We start from the raw sequence: 17,293 nt of genomic DNA, 5'->3' as shown, positions 1-17,293 counted from the left end.
CAAACTTTTACGGAAATTTGCATTCGAAGTTTGCAAACAAAAAATTTGATGTTCGGCCATCTCTAAATGGCAACACCGCCTGGATTGTGTATTTACTCATATGTCCCTGCAGAAAGTATTATACTGGAATGAACACTTGTGCTTTTAAGACCCGCTTATTGGAACACGTGCGTGATATTATCAGTGGGGAACCCAGATCCTTAATTGCTGAGCTTTTTCAAGAACAACATAATGGGTCGGCATGGATTATTAATAGATATTAATAGATAATATTCACCTGCCGTTTCGCACAGTTAGTTTGGAGAAAAAGCTCTTGCAAAAAGAGGCAATGTGGATGCATCGGTTAGGATCTGTGTCCCCTGCAGGTCTAAATATTGATTTTTCCCTAAAATGGTTTCTATGAATATGGTATGCCTAGTGCATCCACTATCGTTTCTGTGAAAAAAAATAAAAATAAAAATATATATATATAGTAATCCTTTGGTTTCTTCATAGAAGAACTGGGGGACTGTGGGGGTGGGGGTAGTCCACAATCGTGATAAAGGAGTGATTGATGGATCATATAGGCCCATCATATACAAAAAGTTTTGTTTGGTTGGAGTTTGGGAATGAGGAAGGTTATTTACATAGAGCAGCTTATCATATGTGAAGTGGATATTTATGTTTGTAAATTGTGTCATCCCTCATTTAAATACATTGAACTATTCCAGCCATTTTACAGGTGGTCTGCCACCACTCATTTACTTTAGGAATGTTTGCAGAGTGTTGCAGAATGCAGCCTGCTGTGCCTGGGAGGGGGCGGAGCTTTGTGCTCCCTTTAAGAAGGAAGCGCGGCCCTCTAAGCCCTGCTCTGTCGAAGCTTGGACACGCTAAGCAAAACTAGTCGGTGATTGGTCACTGCCTGCCGACCCGTTGACTCCACCACTTTGCTTACGGTGACACGACGAGGCTTCTATTCACAGTCGCAATCCATCAGCTGTTCAGCAGCCCTCTGCATGTCACGTGGTGCTGTCGAGTGAGGTCCTGGAAGTGCATGCGGCGCTAGGAAGACAAGGAGTATTGCTGCTTCTGTCTTCTGGGATGCAGGCCGCTTGAGGAGGATCTGCCTGGCTGAAAGAGGACTGCTTATGCCGTTGCAGCCATGAGATGACCGGCAGAATTATCACGCTAACAAGCGCCCAACCCCCCACCCCACCGTCTTCCCTACAGTTGCCTGCCTTGGTGGCTAAATTTAAGTAGCCAGGCGAAGCTCTCTGGACTGTGCAGATTTCAGCGAATTGTGCAATAGGAGTCGTGAGTATGCGGTTACACACAAATGTTTGCTGTGCTTTGCTAGCTGATGGAACTTGTTACTCTGTGCTGCTGTACACTTCAGGCTATGCATATGGAACTTTTGTGCTTCTGCCTTTGCTTCACTCTAAGCTGCTGCTATTAGGTGGACTTTTTTTCAGAATTGTGGTACTCCGTATGTGGTGTGTGTCAATGTCGTCTGCATGGTAGTGTGGTTTTTAAGTAACAACAGCGCTGTTGCTTTTAAGCTCCACTGTTTTTTTTATACCATCTGAAATATTTTTGCCAATAAAAGTTTATCTCAATTTGTAAACAATTCCTGTGCATATGAATCATTAGTCCTTTCAGACTTTGGTTCGGGACAGGTACCCTATTGGGTTGGTGACTTAGAGTTAAACAGTATATGTCCTACATGTGCCTGTTCCCCTCCCCCTTACACAAGACCAGAGTTACACCTACCAACGTTCTCACAATACCAAGACTGGAAGTGGGAGCTGTTGTAATTTCTGCTTCAGAGAGCAAATTCCTGAGATATTAATTAGAGTTCAAGGTAGATAAAGAGTACTTTTGGACACACTCACAGGTTGTTCTAGGCTATATAAATAATGAAGCTCGAATATTTCATGTCTTTGTGGCAAACAGAGCTCAAAGAATTCAAGAAATTACTGATTGAGACCAGTGGTACTACATTCAGTATGAATGAAGGATTCAAATTGGTTTACAGGCTAAAGTTCATATGGGAAAGGGAAACAGTACCCAACAAAGGTTTCCTAGAGCTATCAAAATATCTAAGCAGCCCGGGGTGACCCATAACTAGTAAGAAAGTATAGGGGACTAAAAGAGACCAAAAAGCCCTCCAACTAAAATGTAATGCTAAGTGTAGTTTTCCTTCTTAAAGAGAGTCTGAAACGAGAATAAATCTCGCTTCAGACCTCATAGATAGCAGGGGCATGTGTGCCCCTGCTAAACCGCCGCTATCCCACGGCTTAACGGGGGTCCCTGAACCCCCAAATCTCCTCCGTACAGCGGGGGAGCGCTTCCTGGTTGGGGCAGGGCTAACTGCCGCAGCCCTGCCCCACGCACGTCTGTCAGCGCGTATCTCCGCCTCTCCCCCGCCCCTCTCAGTCTTCCTTCACTGAGAGGGGCGGGGGAGAGGCGGCGATGAGCCGCTAATAGACGCGACTGGAGGCAGGGCTGCAGCCGTTAGCCCTGCCTCCAGGAGCGACCAAGTCTGCGACCAAGTGTTGCAGTGGGGGGTTTGGGGGTGAAGGGACTTATTCTCGCTTCAGAGTCTCTTTAACCTCTTGACGACCAGCTAACGCCAATTGGCGTAAACTGGTAGTCTGCGGGTTACCATGGAAACGTCAGTTCACGGAGGGTGTCTCCGTGAACAGCCGGAGAGCCGCCGATAGCGGCTCGCCGGCAAAATGTAAACAGGCGGGGAAGAAATCCCCGCTGTTTACATCATACGGCGCTGCTGCGCAGCAGCGCCGTAGGGCAGATCGGCGATCCCCGGCCTCTGATTGGCCGGGGATCGCCGGCATATGATAGGCTGAAGCCTATCCCACAATGCGCAGGACGGATATCCGTCCTGCGCAGCCCAGCAAGGGAGAGGGAGGTAAGGGGAGGGAGGGAGCGCACAAAATGCTGCGGAGGGGGGCTTTGAGGAGCCCCCCCCGCTACCCACTAATGGCCGGCGGCGATCAGACCCCCCCAGCAGGACATCCCCCTAGTGGGGAAAAAAGGGGGGTAGTCTGATCGCCCTGCTGCACTGCTGATCGGTGCTGCGGGCTGTAGAGCCCACGCAGCACCGATCAGTGAAAATTCCCCTGGTCGGCAAGTGGTTAAAACAGAAGGTATTTGCGCTAATCCATCTTTAAAGAGAACCTGTACTGAGTAAAAATATTTAAAATAAACACATGAGGTAACTTCAAATGAAAATTACAGAGTTACCTTGCCATCAGTTCCTCTCAGAAGCTCACCATTTTCTTCTGACAATAATCCCATCCAGTTCTGACAATATTTTGTCAGATCTGAAATATATCAGTTGCTGTCAGTAAAATATCAGTTGCTGTCAGTTATAGCTGAGAGGAAAACGGATGTACCAGGAATGTCCATGTTTCCCTATGGCTCAAGTGGGCGATGTTACAGTTTAACTGTGTGCTGACCAGAAAGCTGTTATGGGTAATGGCTATTTTCAAAATGGAGGACGGAAAATTCCCTTGATCACAGTGAACAAATAGGACGCAGGACAGGAGAAAGACACTGAGGAGTAGACTACATGGAAGGTAAGTATGACTTGTGTATGCCTATTTTGACTTTTATTTTCAGTACAGGTTTTCTTTAAGTGAGTGACTGTGGTCTCTCACAATGCATCACTACTGAATATGCAAATTATCTCTTTATGCCTCTGTAGCAAGACTTGTATAGAAAACTTATAGCTTACAGTAGTAAATGTAGTTGCTCAAATTCAGCGTCTGGCAAGACAAACTAGAAAGGTTGAACCCTTGAACGGTGAAGAAAGAATGAGAGCAGAAGATACAGTTATAAAACGTATTCATCAGAGATTTTACAAAGAAGAATTGAAGATACTCGGTCAAGAATCTGGAAGCCTTCCCAACAATCACCCTTTGCATCAACTTAATCTTACCCTGCAGGATGGTATAATAAGAGTGGGAGAAAGATTGGAAAATGCACCTTCACCTTTCTGAGTCAAGCATCCTGTGATTCTTCCAAAGGATTCTACCTTTACAAGCCTAATGCACACAATGATGCAGGCACACCATTCAGTTCTGGTTGCTTGATGACGCAACATAAGCAGTGTCGCTCCAACATCCAGCAAGAAAAAATTTCCTCAGCACCCCAGTCGTAATGCAACGCACTCTTATTGTGCAAACAGCCACATACAGTTTCAACGTTTCGGGGGCCTCGCTTGGTCCCCCTTTTTCAATTTAACTTAACATTTTACTTCATTACGACTGGTGTGCTGATGAACAATGTTTTCTTACCTTTACAATCCTGATAATTGATCATCTTCATACAAGGTACTCACATTAAGGCATAAGTCTAACCTTGAACTATTTGAGAGATGGGTGGTTACTGGATTGTGAATGGCAGTAAAACTGTAGCTAAACACGTAAAACAGTGTGTAGTGTGTCAGAAGACTTGTAGGCCAAAAGAAGACCAAAGAAGGGCAAATTTACCCATTGACTGTGTGGAACCATCACCACCCTTCTCTTATTGTGGCATGGATTGTTATGGTCCCCTCTACACCAAGCAAGTGTGCATCAATGCCCCTCAATGCTTCATAGCTATTAGAGGTGCCAACCAAGAAAAATAAGATCTGACCAAGGTTATAGCTTTGTTAGAGCAAAGAATGAGTTGAGAAAAGCTTTAGAAAAAGTAGACTGAGAAAGGATAACCATGTTTCTGGCAGAGAGCCCAAGACCGAAACTTCCTACAGACCAGGGGCACAGCAATGGGGCCCCATTTTGCACCTTGCTATGCTAATCTCACAATAGGCTTTTTTGAACAGCTGTTTCTCAGACATGACCACCACAGAAACAACATAATCAAATAATCGGGTTACATAGATGACATCCTCCTAATTTGAGAAGGAAGCATATACTCAATACACCAATTCGCTACCGCCATAGATGACCATTAACCATTACAAAATCCGTGGCTGGATGGTGTAATGGTTAAGGGCTCTGCCTGTTCAGTAAGCCAGCACCTATTTAGTAGGAGACCTTAGGCAAGTCTCCCTAACACTGCTACTGCCTATAGAGCATGTCCTAGTGGCTGCAGCGCTGGCGCTTTGAGTCCACCAGGAGAAAAGTGCGATATAAATGTAATTTGTCTTTATTTGTCCTTTGTCTTGACGGTGACCGGGGCCTGTCTTTCACAATGAACACGGAACACTCCACCATAGACTTTTTGGACATTACTATTTTATATATCAAAACAGTGTTAAATGTAAGACATACTTCAAGAAAGTGGAAGGGAGCCCCAATGTTAATTATAGGAGTTTGCCCACACAAACCCTGGAAGTCAAATATCCCATTCAGACAGTTTGAACATATCTGAAAAACTGTTTGGACCTCGACACATTTGATTCACAAGCAAACGTCCTTATTTCACTGCCACTCACCTCAATATATCGCTCTCCAACCTTTTGCCCTGCACTAAGCACAATAATTTCTTTTATCCTTGTGACATGCTTGCTTTTAACTTGCAGGATCACACTGTTGAGTCAGTCCAGGGTATCCTGCAGACTTTCTTATCCTACATGCATGCCTAGTATTTGGAGACATATGTATCTTGAAATACCCCCCTCTTTTTTGTAGATATGTATTTATATGTGGTTTTTGTTTTGTTTTTATATTGTTTTGTTTTTATATGTATAATATGCAGCCACACTGCACATTCCCTCTTTTTAAAATCTTTATACATGCATGCATGCATGCTAGGATTGATCATTTACCACAGCCACCACCCTATGCACATGCATGCATGTGTATAAACTTGCAGAGATATATATAATCTACTTCCAGCACACTTTTCACTAATCAAGTACGCACGCACGCACGCACGCACGCACGCACGCACACACACACACTAGTGCAATGTACATCAGGTGGTTAACATAACAGTATTATGGGGTTTTGATAATTAATAAGGTTATACCTCACTACCACCTTATTTAACCAACCTTGATCACTCTTTTGTGCAAAGCATCACTCACATTAGGCAATGCTTTTTAGGAAAAGCAAACCCAAAACTGGGGTGTGTTTTTTTATAGGGTAGGGCAGCTGTAACCAATACCTCAAATCTCATTTCAATGATTGGACTGCACCGACCCTTAAAACTGGAGTTACTTGCCTGCCTTGCTTGTATTATTGTTATTGACTAATGCCTGTCTTGCTTGTATTATGTTACCGTCTATGCCAATCTCTGTCTTTGCTCTGTTGCCACTGCCATGTGAACCACAACCAATTCCGGGTACGACCTCGGTCGCACTTGGCCTTGTAATTGTAGATTGTGGAGCACTCCTCAATGCCAAGTAGTGTGATGTGCCATGGTGTACCCAGCTGCACTCCAGGTCATTCAGCAGTAGTAACCACGATAACCCGCACCATCAATCGATATATGCTCTTTTATTTTTTCAGAAAATGCATTACAGCAATCCAGGCAACGTTTCAGGGCAACCGCCCCTTTATCAAGCTATGCTGTCAATGTACAAATGTATAATGGACTCACATCTCAATTTATACACCAGTGTAAGCAGCCTAAAGCCAATTGCAAAGCACTGTTTAGTCATCTGACCTACCTGCAAGGTCCTACCTCATGTGGACCTGATAGAGAATTATTGGGCTAAGGCTGCTATTAAAAAACATTGGTATTTACTCTCTGACAGCTTTCCTGACATTTTACAATTTAAAAATCCTCCACTTAGCTCTTACAAAAGGGCCCCTAATTTACGTGATCAGTTGGTAAGAGCGGACTCCAGCCCGCAGGGTCAGTCAAAATCCAGTCGCAGAGGTACATATCCGTGTATGAATTGTGTACACTGTAATTCAGTGATTAGGGGGGGAACATATTCAACACCCCCATAAAGGTACCAAATTTAAAATACAGGATTGTTTCACGTGTGATTCCAGTTATGTTGTGTATGCATTAAAGTGTCCGTGCGGTTTACTGTACATCGGACAGACTACTCAGAAGATTAAAAAACGTTTGTCATCCCATAAACATGCAAGTAGGGAATCTTTGACTGACCAGGCGGTTGCTTTCCATTTTCAGCTGGCTAGGCATCATGTGAGCCAACTAAGATTTATGATTATTGAACAGGTTGGGCCCCTTAGGAGAGGAGGGGATAGATTAAAGAAATTACTGTATAGAGAGGCGTTCTGGATTAAAAAGCTTGACACGATGGAGCCGCGGGGTTTAAACAGAGAGCTAGACTTGTTGCCATTTATCTGATTTATTTTGTTAGTTGGTTTCTCTGCCCATATGTTCCATCGTGTTCACCTTTGAATATATTATTTAACTTATCATGGTGACAATGTATCTATACTGTGATTCTTATGTTTTAATAAGATACAGTGTGATTTATGTCCACCTATCATTTTGATGGGGTGCTCATGTGTCATGCTGTCTTATAGATGTCTCTCAGTTGGACACCTGCCTCCTAATACTATTTCAGTCATACATCATGAATGAATAGAAAGAGTTATGGACGCTACTCTGAACTTCAACTTAATTGGTCCCCCTCCCTTTGATACATGTGCTTATATATGTCCTCGGTGGTGAATGATATATGGACGCTAGACATAGTGCTGTGTAGAGAGGTCTCCTCCCATTGGCGGCGACTGCTGACACCTCTGTTTACATCTCACAGCGCTGGCGGCGTGTCTCGCCGCCGGCATCTGTGATTGCTGGGGAGACGCAAGGGGCGGGGCTATGCTCCGCGCGTCATGCGGCCAAGTTCCCCATCAGGTCCGCCGTTGCGGCGGCCTGCTGGGCGTGGTTGCAGAGAAAACCCAGCACCAGGGGGGAGCTGGTGCTCGCGGCCGTTGGTGAGGTAGGAGTTGGGGGCGGGATAGGGGTTTGAATCCTCCAATAGCAGCCTTAGCCCAATAGTTCTCTATCAGGTCCGCATGAGGTAGGACCTTGCAGATAGGTCAGATGACTAAACAGTGCTTTGCAATTGGCTTTAGGCTGCTTACACTGGCGTATAAATTGAGATGTGAGTCCATTATACTTTTGTACATTGACAGCATAGCTTGATAAAGGGGCGGTTGCCCTGAAACTTTGCCTGGATTGCTGTAATGCATTTTCTGAAAAAATAAAAGAGCATATATCGATTGATGGTGCCGGTTATCGTGTTTACTCGGTCGCACTTGGCGAAATAAAAGATTCTGATTCTGGACTCCAGCTGGCAGACACCTCACTCCAATTAGCTCTTGTAGATGTCATTTGTCTAGGGTTTCACATACTTTTTCCACTTACACTGTGAATGTTCACATGGCATGCTCAATAAAAACATTTAATTATGTGTGTGGTATTAGTTTAACCACTTGGCAACCGCCCACTGCACAGAGGCGGCCGGCAAGTGGATCCCGCAAGGACCGCCGCATGCACAGAGGCGGCGGTCCTTGCACGGGCATGGGCGGCGCGATCGCTTCATTCGTGACGCGATCGGCCGCCGGGGACTTGCTCCACCCACCTCGCGCTGTAACCCGCCGGCCGTTCGGAAGCGCCGGCGGGTTACTAGCACCCGGATCGCCACATACAAAGTGTATAATACACTTTGTAATGTATACAAAGTGTATTATACAGGCTGCCTCCTGCCCTGGTGGTCCCAGTGTCCGAGGGACCACCAGGGCAGGCTGCAGCCACCCTGGTCTGCACCCAAGCACACTGATTCCCCCCCCCCCCTGCCCCCTGATCGCCCATAGCACCCGTCAGACCCCCCCCCCCCCCCCTGCTTACACCCAATCACCTCCCTAATCACCCATCAATCACTCCCTGTCACTATCTGTCAACGCCATTTTTTTGTATGCCCTAAACTGCTCCCTGCTCCCTCCTGATCACCCCCCACCCCTCAGATTCTCCCCGGACCCCCCCCCCCCCCCCGTGTACTGTATGCATCTATCCCCCCAGATCACCTGTAAATCACCTGCCAATCACCCATCAATCGCCCATCAATCACCCCCTGTCACTGCCACCCATCAATCAGCCCCTAACCTGCCCCTTGCGGGCAATCTGATCACCCACCCACACCAATAGATCGCCCGCAGATCCGACGTCAGATCACCTCCCAAGTGCAGTGTTTACATCTGTTCTCTACCCTAAACACCCACTAATTACCCATCAATCACCCATCAATCACCCCCTATCACCACCTGTCACTGTTACCCATCAGATCAGACCCTAATCTGCCCCTTGCGGGCACCCAATCACCCGCCTACATGCTCAGATTGCCCTCAGACCCCCCCCCCTTATCAATTCGCCAGTGCAATATTTACATCTGTTCTTCCCTGTAATAACCCACTGACCACCTGTCAATCACCCATCAATCACCCCCTGTCACTGCCACCCATCAATCACCCCCTGTCACTGCCACCCATCAATCAGCCCCTAACCTGCCCCTTGCGGGCAATCTGATCACCCACCCACACCAATAGATCGCCCGCAGATCCGACGTCCGATCACCTCCCAAGTGCATTGTTTACATCTGTTCTCTACCCTAAACACCCACTAATTACCCATCAATCACCCCCTATCACCACCTGTCACTGTTACCCATCAGATCAGACCCTAATCTGCCACTTGCGGGCACCCAATCACCCGCCTACACGCTCAGATTGCCCTCAGACCCCCCCCCCCCCCCCTTATCAATTCACCAGTGCAATATTTACATCTGTTCTTTCCTGTAATAACCCACTAATCACCTGTCAATCACCCATCAATCACCCCCCGTCACTGCCACCCATCAATCACCCCCTGTCACTGCCACCCATCATTCAGCCCCTAACCTGCCCCTTGCGGGCAATCTGATCACCCACCCACACCAATAGATCGCCCGCAGATCTGACGTCCGATCACCTCCCAAGTGCATTGTTTACATCTGTTCTCTACCCTAAACACACACTAATTACCCATCAATCACCCCCTGTCACTGCTACCCATCAGATTAGACCCCTATCTGCCCCTAGGGCACTCAATCACCCGCCCACACCCTCAGAACGCCCTCAGACCCCAGCCCTGATCACCTCGCCAGTGCATTGCTTGCATCTATTCCCCCCTATAATCACACCTTGAGACACCCATCAATCACCTTCTGTCACCCCCTAGCACACCTACCCATCAGATCAGGCCCTAAATTAGCCCCGTGTGGGCTCCTGATCACTTGGCCAAACCCTCAGATCCCCCTCAGACCCCCTTCCGATCTCCTCCCCAGTGCATTGATTGCATCTATTTTCCCATCTAACCACCCCCTGAGACACCCATCAATCACCTCCTGTCACCCCCCTAGCACTCCTATCCATCAAATCAGGCCCAAGACAACCTGTCATCTAAAAGGCCACCCTGCTTATGACCGGTTCCACAAAATTCGCCCACTCATAGACCACCTGTCATCAAAATTTGCAGATGCTTATACCCCTGTCAGTCATTTTGAGACATTTGGTTTCCAGACTACTCACGGTTTTGGGCCCGTAAAATGCCAGGGCGGTATAGGAACCCCACAAGTGACCCCATTTTAGAAAGAAGACACCCCAAGGTATTCTGTTAGGTGTATGACCAGTTCATAGAAGATTTTATTTTTTTTCAAAAGTTAGCGGAAATTGATTTTTATTGTTTTTTTTTTCACAAAGTGTCATTTTTCACTAACTTGTGACAAAAAATAAAATCTTCTATGAACTCACCATACACCTAACGGAATACCTTGGGGTGTCTTCTTTCTAAAATGGGGTCACTTGTGGGGTTCCTATACTGCCCTGGCATTTTAGGGGCCCTAAACCGTGAGGAGTAGTCTAGAAAAATGCCTCAAAATGACCTGTGAATAGGACGTTGGGCCCCTTAGCTCACCTAGGCTGCAAAAAAGTGTCACACATGTGGTACCGCCGTACTCAGGAAAAGTAGTATAATGTGTTTTGGGGTGTATTTTTACACATACCCATGCTGAGTGGGAGAAATATCTCTGTAAATGGACAATTGTGTGTAAAAAAAAAATTCAAACAATTGTCATTTACAGAGATATTTCTCCCACCCAGCATGGGTATGTGTAAAAATACACCCCAAAACACATTATACTACTTCTCCTGAGTACGGCAATACCACATGGGTGGCACTTTTTTGCAGCCTAACTGCGCGAAGGGGCCCAAAGTCCAATGAGCACCTTTAGGCTTTACAGGCTTACACCTTTAGGCTTTTTTGTCGCAAGTTAGAAGAAATGGAAACTTTTTTTTGCGTCACAAAGTGTCATTTTCCGCTTACTTGTGACAAAAAATAATATCTTCTATGAACTCACTCTCAGTGAATACTTTGGGATGTCTTCTTTCCAAAATGGGGTCATTTGGGGGGTATGTATACTATCCTGGAATTCTAGCCCCTCATGAAACATGTCAGGTGGTCAGAAAAGTCAGAGATGCTGGAAAATGGGAAAATTCACTTTTTGCACCATACCGTAGTTTCTAAACGCTATAACTTTTACCCAAACCAATAAATATAGGCTGAATGGGTTTTTTTTTTATCAAAAACATGTTTGTCCACATTTTTCGTGCTGCATGTATACAGAAATTTTACTTTATTTGAAAAATGTCAGAACAGAAAGTTAAAAAAAATCATTTTTTTTGACAAAATTCATGTCTTTTTTGATGAATATAATAAAAAGTAAAAATCGCAGCAGCAATCAAATAGCACCAAAATAAAGCTTTATTAGTGACAAGAAAAGGAGCCAAAATTCATTTAGGTGGTAGGTTGTATGAGCGAGCAATAAACCGTGAAAGTTGCAGTGGTCTGAATGGAAAAAAAGCCCACGGTCCTCAAGTGGTTAAACAGACTGTGATTGTCTATTGTTGTGACTTAGATGAAGATCAGATCATATTTTATCACCAATTTGTGCAAAAATCCATATAATTCCAAAGGGTTCACATACTTTTTATTGCTAATGTAGTTAGGAAATGAGGCTCTGACTCCAGGTTAATTTCCCAGTCCAGTCAAGGAAACTGAGGAGTGTGCCAAAGCTTCTTGCAAAAAATAAATAAATTATATTTATAAAAAGCATGACAACTTACAGTTTGAGGATCCAGAAGTAAATGAAAATGCAGCAATGTTTTCTGAAAGCATATCTGACTGCAGAATGTTGGCGTCAATCTGCGCTCTCCATGTCACTGCAAAAAAGCAATAAAAAAGTAAGACAATTATTAGATTAATGTAGAAGAGCCAGTAAGGACAAAAGCACCATTTCGGGAGCTCAGGAAAGTGCAATTACAGTAACAGTTGGAATGGTACCAAAAGTACCCTGTGTTCCCTGCACTAAGAAAGCTCTCTCCTACTCCTGCAGATGACACTTGCTATTACCAAATATAATGTCATATAAATTGGTAGGGCAAAACCATCTATTTAATCCAGACAAGAACTCCTTTAACACTGGCCTCAAACCTACAATCCAATAATATATTTTTAATCATATAATACAGCCTAAAACACCTACACTCACCCAACCTGATAAGGTTGCCTGCAACTTTGATCTCCAGTTCATCCCAGTTGAATCAGAGGGATCTCTCACTTTAGATAACCTGGCTGCAGCATGGGTGTGACAATCCAGCCCCGCGATCCCGTCTAATCTGCTCCCGGTAGTGTACGCAAAAAGTACGGTGAGCAGACTGACAAAGACCGGTTGCTGGATCGTCAGAAGAAGGTAGTTAATGTGACAGAGCATGCCAATCCCGTCTAATCTGTACAGTCATTTTGAGGCAATTGGTTTCTAGACTACTCCTCACGGTTTTGGGCCCCTAAAATGCCAGGGCCGTATAGGAACCCCACAAGTGACCCCATTTTAGAAAGAAGACTCCCCAAGTTATTCCGTTAGGAGTATGATGAGTTCATAGAAGACTTTATTTTTTGTCACAAGTTAGCAGAAATTGATTTTTATAGTTTTTTGGTTTTTTTTCACAGTGTCATTTTCCACTAACTTGACAAAAAATAAAATCTTCTATGAACTCACCATACACCTAACGGAATACCTTGGGGTGTCTTCTTTCTAAAATGGGGTCACTTGTGAGGTTCCTATACTGTCCTGGCATTTTAGGGGCCCTAAACCGTGAGGAGTAGTCTAGAAACCAAATGCCTGAAATTAACCTGTGAATAGGACGTTGGGCCCCTTAGCACACCTGGGCTGCAAAAAAAAAAAGTGTCACACGTGGTATTGCCATACTCAGGAGAAGTAGTATAATGTGTTTTGGGGTGTATGGGTGGGAGAAATATCTCTGTAAATGACTATTTTTTTACACACAATTGTCCACAGCAGTAGGCACACAGGGGTCTCTCAGTGCTATTTCACACTGCTGCGATGCGTTAGGGCAAATTGCCTAGCGAAAGTCACACTTTGGGGTCCCCCCGTACGCCGGAAGTGCTTGACTTAACGCTAGTGCATGCCTACGTTACTGCGTGGTTTCTGCGGCAATTTAGGTCGGCCCAGAAGTCATGTTAGTCTATGGCGACACAGTCCATTACTAGGCCGAATGCTACTCTTGTGGTATTCCCTGAGGGTCTGTTTTGGGCGATACGGTGCGGCGGGCTCGACCCACCGGATATGTAAATATGCAGTGTGAAACCAAACCTCTGGTTTCGAGAGACCGTAATACACAGGGCTGCCAGAAACCTCTCCTTTCACTTGGGACAAAATGCGTAATGTACTTCGCCACAATTCTGTGCGATTTGCACTTTGCACATGGTCCCATGGGGGAGGAGAGGTTTGTCCTCGGAAGGTAAGTTAAAAAAACAAAAAAACAAACAAACAAAAAAAACAGGGGAGCAAAAAAGCTAATGTTTGGTTCACAATATCAAGGTTTTGTTTGAAGAAGTTTATAAATGTTAATTAAGTTATTGCTTTGCTGCTTGCTTGTTTTTTGTTTTTTTTTGTTTTCTCTTTTTTTCCATCCATTACCCTTCCAGGTGGACCGAGCGACCGACCAACCAGCTGCAGCACTGATGGTGCATTCTGACAGAAGCATTGCACATCTGTCAGGTTACACAAAATTGGTGCATGCAGCGCTGCAGGACGAGATTTCTCCTCCGCAGTAAAAACAGATACGTTTGCCGAGGCATATGAGCTGAGGTGCGGTGTTGGAGTTCCTATGCTTTGGCAAGCACTTTGTATCAAAAAAGAACTCTGGCAATGATTTTTTCTTCCACATCGATCGGTGTAAATGGATAAATCGGGTTTGCCAGCGCATACGAGCTGAGTGGATGTCCTGGCAGACGCCTTCCCCTCTTTTTTATCACATTTTTTTGGCAGATATTTTTTCATCCACATTGATTGATTGTTTGACGGTCATTTTTCCTTTCAGCCCAGAGTGCATTACCCGTATGCCCAATATAAGTAGTATAGCAGAAACTCCTAATACTGGCCATACATGTAATGATTGCAGAGATCCTAAAATGCCAGGACAGAACCCACGAATGACGCCATTTTGGAAAGAGGACACCCCAAAGTATTCCATGAGGTGAATGGTGAGTTCATAGAAGATTTTATTTTTTGTCACAAGTTAGCAGAAATTGTTTTTTTTTTTTTTCACAAAGATTCATTTTCTGCTAACTTGTGCCAAATTTTTTTTTTCTATGAACTCACCATGGCCCTCATGGAATACCTTAGCGTATATTCTTTCCAAAATGGGGTAATTTGTGGGGTTTGTTAACTGTCCTGGCAAGTGGGGGGGGGGGGGGGGTGCTAAACTGTAAGCACCCCTGTAAAGCCTGAAGGTGCTCATTGGAATTTGGGCCCCTTAGCACAGTTAGGATGCAAAAAAGAGCCACATTTATTTTACATATACCCATGCTGGGTGGGAGAAACATCTCTGTAAATGACAATTTTTTTAATTTTTTTTTTTACACACAATTATCCATTTACAGAGATATTTCTCCCACCCAGCATGGGTATGTGTAAAAATACACCCCAAAACACATTATACTACTTCTCCCAAGTACAGCGATACCACGTGTGGCACTTTTTTGCACCCTAACTGCTCTAAGGGGCCCAAAGTCCAATGAGTACCTTTAGGATTTCACAGGTCATTTTGAGACATTTGGTTTTCAGACTACTCCTCACGGTTTAGGGCCCCTAAAATGCCAGGGCAGTATAGGAACCCCACAAATGACCCCATTTTAGAAAGAAGACACCCCAAGGTATTCCGTTAGGCGTATGGTGAGTTCATAGAAGATTTTATTTTTTGCCACAAGTTAGCGGAAAATGACACTATGTTTAAAAAACAATAAAAATCAATTTCTGCTAACTTGTGACAAAAAATAAAACCTTCTATGAACTCACCATACTCCTAACAGAATACCTTGGGGTGTCTTCTTTCTAAAATGGGGTCATTTGTGGGTATGTGTAAAAATACACCCCAAAACACATACTACTTCTCCTGAGTACGGCAATACCACATGTGACCCCTTTTTGCAGCCTAGGTGCGCTAAGGGGCCCAACGTCCTATGAGCACCTTTAGACTTTACAGGAGTGCTTACAATATAGCACCCTCCAAAATGCCAGGACAGTAAACATACCCCACAAATTACCCCATTTTGGAAAGTAGACACTTCAAGGCATTCAGGGAGGGGCATATGGTGAGTCCGTGGCAGATTTCATTTTTTTCTTTGGTCACAAGTTAGCAGAAATGGAAACTTTTTTTTTTTGTCTCAAAGTGTCATTTTCCGCTCACTTGTTACAAAAACTAAAATCTTCTATGAACTCACCATGCCTCTTAGTGAATACTTTGGGATGTCTTCTTTCCAAAATGGGGTCATTTGGGGGGTATTTATACTATCCTGGAATTTTAGCACCTCATGAAACATGACAGGTCAGAGATGCTTCAAAATGGGAAAATTCACTTTTGGCACCATAGTTTGTAAACGCTATAACTTTTACACAAACCAATAAATATACACTTATTGGATTTTTTTTTATCAAAGACATGTAGCACAATAAATTTAGACAAAATTTATAGAGAAATTTTACTTTATTTGAAAAATGTGAGTACAGAAAGTTAAAAAAATCATTTTTTTTGACAAAATTCATGTCTTTTTTGATGAATATAATAAAAACTAAGAATCACAGCAGCAATCAAATAGCACCAAAAGAAAGCTGTATTAGTGACAAGAAAAGGAGGTAAAATTCATTTAGGTGGAAGGTTGTATGACCGAGCAATAAACCGTTACATCTGCAGTGGTCTGAATGGAAAAAAAAGTGTCTGGTCTTTAACCCTCCTGGCGGTTTATTAAAAATCCGCCAGGGGGCAGCAAAGTCTTTTTTTTAATTTTTTTTTTTTCATGTAGCGAAACAAAGTCTCGCTACATGATTGCCGCTGCTCAGCGGCATTTCCCCAGCCCCTCCGATCGCCTCCGGCAATCGGAGATCCCGTTCAAAGAACGGGATCTCCTGGAGGCCTTCCCCCGTCGCCATGGCGATGGGCGGCATGACGTCACCGACGTCATTGGGAGACCCGATCTACCCCTCAGCGCTGCCTGGCACTGATTGGCCAGGCAGCGCACGGGGTCTGGGGGGGGAGGGGGCCCTCACGGCGCGGGGAGCGCCGCGTAATCGGTGCGGACCGGCGGCGATCAGAGGGCACACGCAGCTATCAAAATCGGCCCAGCAGGGCCTGAGAAATCCCCCTGCGCGGCATAGCCCGTGCTCAGCACGGGCTTACTGCCAAGGAGGTTAAGGGGTGAAAAGACTGCAGTCCTCAAGTGGTTAAAAAAAAAAAACAGCTTAAGAGAGTCAAATATGAGTGTCGACTTATACACAATGTCGATTTATACAAGGTACATATCCATAAAATATTTCCTAGTGTAATTGGTTTAATTTTTTGAGGCATGCTGACTACAAGACTCATACACTACCTAACCCAGATCAGTAGAGAAACGCCTTAGATGTTTGAAAAAGGGTACAATCTTATTTTAATTGTACACAATCCACAATTATCAAAAATCATCTCAAAAACACATACAAAAAAAAAAAACTAATGATGCCTTAGCAAAAATTACTGCATTAAAACCATTTAAAAGTAAAAACCGCTAACCATGACATAGCGTTTCAAAATGCTATACTACAGCGGCTGGACAGTTAATGTACCTAGCAGTCACCCAGCTAATGCCTATGCAAACTGCCCACACCACTGTCAATCTGCCATCTGAAACCAAACACCAAAAACACCCCACACAAGGTGACATGCAACTGATGCTGTCTATCTAAGGGCAATGAACCATGATGGCAGTC

General features: G+C 44.5%; 1 protein-coding gene across 6 annotated transcripts in view; it reads right to left on the bottom strand.

The window, feature by feature from the left end:
* WDR75 (WD repeat domain 75) overlaps positions 1 to 17,293 on the bottom strand; it is a 669,401-nt gene that overhangs the window by 257,320 nt on the left and 394,788 nt on the right. For all 6 annotated transcript variants that reach the window (XR_011022770.1, XM_068244930.1, XM_068244926.1 and 3 more), the window contains one exon: positions 12,093 to 12,188. Coding sequence is in view for 5 of the 6 variants with exons in the window: in XM_068244930.1 (XP_068101031.1) it covers positions 12,093 to 12,188 (96 nt within the window). In the remaining variant the exon portion in view is untranslated. The remainder of the gene's footprint in view (positions 1 to 12,092; positions 12,189 to 17,293) is intronic.

The sequence above is a fragment of the Hyperolius riggenbachi genome, chromosome 7 (genome assembly GCF_040937935.1).
Source record: "Hyperolius riggenbachi isolate aHypRig1 chromosome 7, aHypRig1.pri, whole genome shotgun sequence".
In the NCBI taxonomy this organism is placed as follows: Eukaryota; Metazoa; Chordata; class Amphibia; order Anura; family Hyperoliidae; genus Hyperolius; species Hyperolius riggenbachi.
This window is presented reverse-complemented; position numbering and strand designations above follow the sequence as displayed.